The 9,331-nt window shown below is 40.5% G+C and overlaps 1 protein-coding gene across 2 annotated transcripts; it reads right to left on the bottom strand.

Moving 5' to 3' along the window:
- Positions 1 to 2,696: 2,696 nt before the first annotated feature.
- Positions 2,697 to 9,090, bottom strand: suds3 (SDS3 homolog, SIN3A corepressor complex component). 2 transcript variants are annotated; one of them, XM_072432527.1, is made up of 12 exons: positions 8,871 to 9,090; positions 7,051 to 7,120; positions 6,920 to 6,975; positions 6,573 to 6,644; positions 6,474 to 6,493; positions 6,234 to 6,390; positions 5,954 to 6,049; positions 5,170 to 5,231; positions 5,082 to 5,103; positions 4,532 to 4,637; positions 3,012 to 3,096; positions 2,697 to 2,920 (listed from the first exon to the last, which is right to left on the bottom strand). In XM_072432527.1, the coding sequence occupies exons 1-12, from the start codon at positions 8,980 to 8,982 to the stop codon at positions 2,822 to 2,824; spliced, it is 957 nt and encodes a 318-aa protein (XP_072288628.1). In that variant the 5' UTR covers positions 8,983 to 9,090; the 3' UTR covers positions 2,697 to 2,821. The 2 variants fall into 2 exon arrangements, with proteins under 2 accessions (XP_072288628.1, XP_072288629.1); XM_072432528.1 differs by lacking the exon at positions 8,871 to 9,090 and adding an exon at positions 7,948 to 8,160.
- Positions 9,091 to 9,331: the final 241 nt, after the last annotated feature.

Below are 9,331 nucleotides of genomic sequence, written 5' to 3'. Positions count from 1 at the left end.
GAAGAAATGCAGTTTTTTTTAATCGATTCAAAATTCTTTATGGCTTATCCGGTTTGAGCATGCATTAGTTTTCTGTCTTTATCCATAAGAAGTGTATGAGAAGAACACGTATTAAAACAATAACTATATAATGCCTTTGTACTAAGTGTGGTTTCTGTTTTTGCCTCAGTACAGGCTTTTATTTTGCATGAGGTTGCCAGAGTGACCTTGACAAACTCCCCTATGACAGACATGAATTTGGAGCAGTTAAATGGACAGTACGAGCATCTATGGCAATGGTTAAATAGGTCTTTGGATAAACTAGTGCAAAGTCCATTAAACATTTACTAAGCCTGTTAGTAAAATCAGCCAATGACAAACAACAGCATAGTTTTAAATGGCCAAATTGCTGCAGGAGACAAATGAGGCATAACAACCAGTGCCATACACATAACATATATATTTTCACATATGAAAGTACCAAAATCTTAAATTCCCCAGTCCTTATTTAGTCAGAGCTTGCATTCACACAGCACCAGTGGCTGGAAGTGGGTCTAACTCGATCTAACCTAACATTTCACAGCTTCCGCTTATTGTGGTACGATTAAATAATTGAGTGGGTTAGGAAAACAAAAGACTTTTGTTTCCCTTCTTCCTACTCCTTTTGTGCTCTGTAACCTGCACATAAAACTGATGCACAGACAGTTCACAGTAATTACATTTAAAACAAAGACAATTATTCACACTAATAAAGCCAACATATTTAGAATTGTATTTTTTGGAGCTCCAGTGTCCAAGTGATTTATCTTGTGGATCAGTAAAGCTTGTCTAAGTCTGAGAATGAATAAAACATAATTAATTGTATTGACAATGTGGCTCACACTGAGGACTGGGTTAAAGCAGCTCCTAAACTGCAGTTCGCTCCGTCCCAGAGTAAACTGCAGTTCGCTCCGTCCCAGAGTAAACTGCAGTTCGCTCCGTCCCAGAGTAAACTGCAGTTCGCTCCGTCCCAGAGTAAACTGCAGCTCGCTCCGTCCCAGAGTAAACTGCAGCTCGCTCCGTCCCAGAGTAAACTGCAGCTCGCTCCGTCCCAGAGTAAACTGCAGCTCGCTCCGTCCCAGAGTAAACTGCAGCTCGCTCCGTCCCAGAGTAAACTGCAGTTCGCTCCGTCCCAGAGTAAACTGCAGTTCGCTCCGTCCCAGAGTAAACTGCAGTTCGCTCCGTCCCAGAGTAAACTGCAGTTCGCTCCGTCCCAGAGTAAACTGCAGTTAGCTCCGTCCCAGAGTAAACTGCAGCTCGCTCCGTCCCAGAGTAAACTGCAGCTCGCTCCGTCCCAGAGTAAACTGCAGTTCGCTCCGTCCCAGAGTAAACTGCAGCTCGCTCCGTCCCAGAGTAAACTGCAGCTCGCTCCGTCCCAGAGTAAACTGCAGCTCGCTCCGTCCCAGAGTAAACTGCAGCTCGCTCCGTCCCAGAGTAAACTGCAGTTCGCTCCGTCCCAGAGTAAACTGCAGCTCGCTCCGTCCCAGAGTAAACTGCAGCTCGCTCCGTCCCAGAGTAAACTGCAGTTCGCTCCGTCCCAGAGTAAACTGCAGTTCGCTCCGTCCCAGAGTAAACTGCAGTTCGCTCCGTCCCAGAGTAAACTGCAGTTAGCTCCGTCCCAGAGTAAACTGCAGCTCGCTCCGTCCCAGAGTAAACTGCAGTTCGCTCCGTCCCAGAGTAAACTGCAGCTCGCTCCGTCCCAGAGTAAACTGCAGCTCGCTCCGTCCCAGAGTAAACTGCAGCTCGCTCCGTCCCAGAGTAAACTGCAGCTCGCTCCGTCCCAGAGTAAACTGCAGTTCGCTCCGTCCCAGAGTAAACTGCAGCTCGCTCCGTCCCAGAGTAAACTGCAGCTCGCTCCGTCCCAGAGTAATGCTTTACACACATGAAGCTCACACAGGTGAATGTTGCAGGTAAAATGTGTTCAGAAGGATATTAAAGATTTTAACCACGAGCACAACTGTACTGACAGTGTAAAAGCCCTATTCCATTGTGATATATGGAAGCTAATGCCGTAATGAGCTATTGATTGTAAATCCATTAAAGCCGCCAGTGAGACAGTGAGAAAGTCATCTACAGAAAGACATTCATATAAATTCATTTCATCATCTGCAGGCGAACATATTTTCAATCTGAACCATTAAGATTCCAGATTATTTTTGAGGTATTTGGCCTCGATAAGTTAGGAAAACAGGACATATAATGGGGTAAAAGATGATGTTGAACTCGGGCAGAGGACGAGTGACTACGCTGTCGCCCGGTCGTCACTGTCATGTAAAGATACTGTCAATAAACAAACAGGACCAAGATTGTTCAACATTTAGTTTGAGTGCACAGGTAAAAAAATAAAATAAAAAATGTACATGGTCAGACTCGGATAAAAACTGTATTCTTGTTTATCAAAGACAGAAGTATTTTAATATATGCAACACTGTACAAACCAAGGTCCACTTTTCCTCCAAACGCATAATTCAATAAGCTACTTTGCCCTGCACAAATGATATAAAAGGGAGAGCAACTTAAAACATTTTGTCTTCCAAAGGACAAATGTACGTAGATGCAGGTGGGTTGGGAGGAATGAATTTGGAGCATTGCAAGAGGTTGGAAAATTAGAATTGGATCAATGAGCTCCAGGGAACTCACTTCTGCCACACAGTGACAAATATTTTAGGTTGTTGTAAGTACACCGTAAAAATATGGAGACCCAAACGGCATAATAAGTGTAAGAGTCACAGCCGGGAGGAGGACAGGAGGAGGACGGGAGGAGGACGAGATGATGGACTGAGCAGCAGACGGGGAAAGTGTTTCATGCAGCCGAACGCCGGCGGATGACAAATGCTCCTCTCTGCAGCTGTCCCAGGTAGATCCTCATCTTTGTGCTGTCACTTGTCTTCCTCACCCAGATCTACAAAATAAAGACGGAGTGTGTCTCAAAACAACGATTCAACAGCAATACATACAAATCTGCAGCTGACCAAAAGTGTCAGAAAACTCACCTCATTGGTCCCAACCGAGCTGATGACACAGCTGATCTTTGTGTTGTCCTTCGACTCCAGATAGATGGCCTGGCTTTTATGGTACCTAGAAAAAGAAGCATTAAAACATTAAAATTAAAATTGGCATTAACTTAAAAAGGTGCACAATGTATGTTAAAGGATTTGTCTTATGAAACGTTATTGCTTTGCCAAGAAATGTTCCATACACTACATTTTACAGGGGGATATGAGGCTTTACATAGTTCTATTGTTTTGGCCTTTAAACTTGGTCTCGAGTACCTTTAGTGGCATCTCATGTTTTAAAACTAAAATACACAAAAATATTTATATCAAAGAAAATTACTCTCTGATATCTGCCGATTTCCAACATAAATTCAATAGAAAATATTTGGAAGGAGCCAAACCTCCATGTTGCTAATCAAAGGCCCTGAAGCCTGACAGAGCTAGAGCAGATCAGTGTGGAGGAGTGAACCTAAAGCCCTGCTGCAGTGTGTGAGAACCTGGACAAGAACTCATTGTAATCAAAGGTTTTTGTATTGTATGTAACGCTGTATGCAACGCTCTTTACAACTTTCTTCACTGCATTAGATAGAATACACTACATTGCTCTGTTTTTGTGATATTGTCCTTGGGGTGAACCAGTTTTAAAATGTGTGGCTCGGTTTAAAATAAACAAGAAAAGAACAAAATCCTTTCAGTTTTCAGTCCAGACTCATGAGGGATAGAGACACCATTTGTGCCGTCATCAAAAGGCGAAGTGCCATTGAAAAAACATTTTAAATAAATAATTCTACTGCGGTTTAACGCCGCACTAACAGCTGTTTAACGCTGCCGTTTTTCTTTACCGTAGTCACAACACACAACGAAGTGTGGACTGTCTCAATTCTCATTCCGTTTACCACCCTTGTGTACTACACACGTCACGCACTTTAAGAAAATGCACACTTCAGTCAAGTGTTTAGTGAGTAGGGCAAGTATTGGGACAGGGCACTTAACTGACACCATTCTCTGACAGTTTGAACAATCACTCAACCAACTAAAGGTTATAAAGTGTTGTGTAATGTATATGGCTCTTGTTTTCAGTATGGTTGCTAGGTAACAGTTGTGGAATTACCTCTACTCTTTGTTGCCCGTGTCCAAACAGAAAGAACAATGATCAACTTTACAAAAATGTTCAAACTGGGGACAAATTGGACATTTTTTTTAAGTAAAAAAATATATATAATTGCGTTCAATACATTTTGGTGAAACGTGTAGTCTAACCTGTCATATAGACTTAAGAATTTAAAATGTATCTCAAATGGTGAAAATAAAGTACTAACTGTCAATGCATCATCCCTCCCCCTTTCATGCTGCTTTTGTCCAATCAAATAAAGCCTTTTGAGCTGAAAAAATTACACAAATTTCAAAAGAAAGAAAGAAAGAAAATGCAGTCACTTTGGAGCCATGGTTGCTTTTTGGAGGAATGTGGCGATGCTGTCCTCTAGTGGTGAAATGTATCACTGGGTTCTTGAACTCACCATCTTTTGTCGTAGTAGAGTTTGCCTTCTTCTATACGGGCTTCATAACGCTGTGAAGGGCTTTCCATAGGAGCTGAGGGGATGTGCTCTGGAGATGTTGGGGAAACTGGAAACAGGAAAGCCAAAAGTAAATACGAGGACTTGGGGAATTAAAGATTGTCCCCTTAAAATGATATGATTGTTACATCTGCGTTTAGTCTAGTTTTGAGATATCTAGATTTAAGGTTATGACCACCTGTATAGCAACAAATGGGATGGGATGCATTTAATTGATTCTGTACGTGGGAATAAAGCGCACCCTGAAGATGGTACTTTCACGTTCTACTGGTCAATTTATTTTAATCATACAACTATTTTGGAGAATACTCTATACATTAGAAGTAAAAATATTACCTGTTTATGAAAGTTTAGGCTGAAAATACATCGATTTTACTAAGCAACTTAAACTTGAGTCATCAAATTTGGATATTATATACAGAAGTAACCCAGGAAGAATAAATTAACCATATCATTCTAAGGGGACGAAAGGTGTAAATAGGAGGAAACATACTTGGCCGCTTTGGTGACTTTAACTGTCAAGAAAGAGAAAAATATGATGAATAAATACAGCATTGTGTTTGAATACTGCGTTCAACTACCTTATTCAATGTTCTTAGATCCTCCATTATCTGGTCATCTGTTAATAAATAATTTAACTGCGGTATGAAGAATTAAGGAAAATATGATTTAACAAACGTATCAATACACAGGTACGACGACATGATACAAAAGACTCAGAACTAGGACAGAAAATAACAAACATTTTGCTAATCGATTACTGTAGTTGTTTTGCCTGTGAATGATTTTATTTTGCCTGTTGAAGACATCCTGATCCTCAAAAAAACACTAAATGTACAAGTTAGCCCTCAGTTTGATGCAATTACAGCTCTGTGTAATCTCAGTATAGACTAGATAAATATTATTCGATTGCTGAATTTGTTGACAATTATCTCAATTACTCGGAACAGAAGAAGCTACTTGGATGAGTGTGAAACATTCGCTCTTAAAAACCTTTAGCACAGTTGACAGAATTTTGTTCTTTGTTATGATCAACTCAATAATCGATTAGTTGCAATTAACCGATTAACTTGTTCCACTTTACATGGAACCAACAGAACTGACCACACTCCAGATTAAGGAAAAGAGTAGTTTTCTCACTGATTATCATTTTCTCATGAGAAATAACCAAAAGTTAAATTTGCAGATATTGAACCTGATCATTTATTGGCTAAATTAAAACAAAAACTGCATTTTATCTCCCGGTATATTCATTTTACCTGCTCCCAATCAGTATGACATGTTATTAGGCGTAAAATGTCATGTAAACGTCATCTGAAACCCAGCAGTCCCACTTTATTCTAGGAGAGTTTGTGATAAGGATATCAGGTGCTGGTTTCCTCCGTTTGTCTGGTATTGGTACAGGATCATTTGGTCGTCTCCGCAATTTACGGGTCATGATCGGCTTTACTTCCATGGAGTCTGCTCAAGGAAAAAGCAATCAAAGTTAGATACCGTAAACATTGTAAAAAATTGTTTGAGAATAAGTACAAATATTCTAAATCCAAAATATGGGTTTAATTCATAGTCCTGTCGAGCAGAGGAGTAATCCCCCTATTCAGCGAACCAGCCTGAAAAGTGGCTCATTATTAAAGCTCATTCTTACCGCCTGTCAGCTCCATTGTTAATTTCTCATTCTCAATCATTTTTTTCTTCTCCTCCAGCTCAGCGATTAAGTTTTCCTTCAGTTCAACCTTTTTATCGTCAAACTCCTTTACGGCTGCCTTCTTTTCCTTTATGTAATTCCTCTCCACCTGCTCTGTCTGCAAAAGGCAAAGATTTTCACGGTATTAAGGCATTCACATAAAAAAACAACAGTTGAGAACAGTTTGGTCAATGGACATACCTCAAGTTGAAGAAATAAGTCTGAGAAAAAATAGAAAAACAGAAAAACAAATTGATAATAAAATGAGTTCCCAATAATGATGTAGTGCAAATGACTTGCCTGCATTTCTGAGTCGCTCCTTGTATTGCTGGTCTAGTTTCTTCATTCTCTTCTGATATTCCTGAAGTGTACCTGTCAAATGTTAACGTCTTACTTAATTATTATAACATTGGTGTGCATTGATATACACAGTCACTGATTTGAAAATTGAAATAATTAAATAAACAATATGGAATGACTTGCAAAAAATAATATATCACAATGTATACAATAAACATAGATTTAGGGTACAAATTGGACCAAAAAACACACCACCGCCAAGTACAACCAGCAGTAATCCATATGAAGCATGCAGCATGAGTATTCAACATACTCGTCATTGTAAACATACAGCCTATGAATTATACCTTCTTGCAACTGTTGTAACTGTCTTTTCAGAGAGGCTAGTTTGTCCTGATACATTCTGCAAAAGAAAGAACGAAAGAACACATTAAATACAACATTTTGAAGACCGCCGACATTAGAAAAAAGCACTTACTGCTCTTTAATTTCAACAAAGTCATCCTCGTCGTGCTTTGCAAGGTCTGTCTCACTGGCATCTTCTGTGTCTGGAAAAACAGAATCGGAACAGGTTTATTTCCATTGCTAATGAACAGAATTCACCAACATAGAAACTTGTTTCGGTGATACAGTGCAACATCAGAAAACAGCAAAACAAATAACAATGATAAAACAACCTATATAAAATCTAAAAGAAAAACAATTTAAATCTGCTATGGGATGAAAATAAAAATAGGTTTTCTTTTTTTACAGTTGACATCCGAATACAATGTGATGTTAACTTGACCCGACAGTACATCCATTACAGGGCATGTCAAGAAACAATTGTGCTTGTTTTTTCCCCTCTCCTTGTATTTAAAAAAGCCCTCTCCATAGAAACCCCAGACTGACCCAGGACGTGCGTGGCACCAGTCAAACTATGCTGCACAAAAGGGTGATACGTTTTTTTTTTAAACAAAAGAAGGGCGAGACGAACTTATAATGAAATGTTACACAGTCGAAGCAACATGGTGGCAAAGCGGATGAAAAGCACCGGTGCCAGCGGTGCCCTGTACACCGGCTAACTTTGATCCTGCCGGGACAAGGAGACATGTCCGCGCCGAAACACAGACACAGAAAAGGAAGTTACAACATTTCGGTTGACCGGGTAACGCGACGTTAACGCTCGACACCAGAGAATGGGCCCACGGAGTTGAGCTGACACAGCAGCTTTCAGTTTATGTTAGCATTGGCGTGCTAGCCTTATTTAGCTCAGCCACAGTTCAGAAAAGAAACTCGATATGAGCGCACATGATTTGCCAAAACACGCTTAAATTAAACAAAACATAACCAATCCATTTGCTGAGCTTAATACAGCGTTAGGAATACAGCAAACCTTGAAGCGCTGTCATGCTTTAGCTGTCCTCTCTGTGTCTCCCCGGTGTCTCCTGTCCCGTCACAGCCAGTGTGGAAAGGGCAGTGCAGTGGACACAGCTCGTCTATTGCTCACTGCAGCTGTCAAGGCTCACGTTAGCTCATAGCCACGTTAGCTCGATAATGTCCCGATAGAACTCTGTGGCACGGCACGTGGTCTTTCACTCCAATTGTGATTTAAGTGACTGGTAAACACGTCGATTCAATGTAGCACGCAGCTTGTGTGCGGATGGCGCTAGCTTACTTGTTTACTTTAATTGTGTCCGACGGCTATTGCGATTTTTGACGTCGTCTTTGCTGGTTGTCATGGTAATGCGTGAAAAACGTGCAAAATCGAGCGGTTCCGAGGTAATTGTTGCTATGAAACAGACCCAAGCAGTTCTTTTTATTCATGTTTTTTTTCTCTGTTGGCTAAATGTTCCTTAGATACTCTTAACACATCAACTATCCCAAACAGTTTCAGATTCGTGACCATAGCAGAGGATTCAAAACATTAAACACTTCTCTCCACCAAGTCAAAGCACTCGTTGTTTGAGGTTAACGATATGTTCATAATTTAAGTCAAATTTAATTATAATTTGCAATGTTTTATCCAAGTCCCACACACAAACAAGTAGGCTGCAAATATGGTCGACTGTTTTGCGCAATCCGCTAGCTAGCATCGAAAGTGTGGCTGATTGTTGACGACTGTGTAGCTCGATCGGCGAAATGTGTTTTTTTAGAATTGTATCGAAAACGGCCGCATCTTTGAAAAGTGCTAATTGCACACTACACATCGTAAACAATACTTCGGTTATGGGAACGTTTGTGATGCGTTATTTCCCGACGCGAATAAAAACAAGCTGAGCGCGCGGGTTGGGACGCTTTTGGTCACTTCACGCTCACCTTCTTCTGAATCTCGTCCCCTGAAACTGCGATCGTCGTCCTCATCCACGCTGTCGAGGACGTCTTCGTCGTTATAATAGTCAGCCATTGACGATAATATCGTTGAAGCCATTTCCCCGAAGAAAACGTAAACAAACACAAAATAAACAATCGATTTGTGTTTTGCTCCTTGGAACAGCGCCTACAACTGAAAGGACCCCGCGTTGGTCTTAGTGGACTGTCAGAGTGCCTGTATAAAATCATCACTCAAAAATCATTCAAATCCAATGCAATCTTGCTAGCTTATATATTTAATAGAACAATATGTATTTTATTTTTTCAGTGCCACGTACATGTTATTTACAAACGTTTACTGCCAATATATTGCTACATTTTGATATATAAGTACAATAATAAATGACTACTACTATTACTACTACTGCTACTGCTGCTACTGCTGCTACTACTGCTACTACTGCTAC

The sequence above is a fragment of the Eucyclogobius newberryi genome, unplaced genomic scaffold (genome assembly GCF_026437365.1).
Source record: "Eucyclogobius newberryi isolate DKJ021-1_F unplaced genomic scaffold, fEucNew1.0.hap1 SCAF_6, whole genome shotgun sequence".
Classification (NCBI taxonomy): domain Eukaryota; kingdom Metazoa; phylum Chordata; class Actinopteri; order Gobiiformes; family Gobiidae; genus Eucyclogobius; species Eucyclogobius newberryi.
Note: the sequence above shows the minus strand (reverse complement) of the source record. Positions and strands in the feature narration are given on the sequence as shown.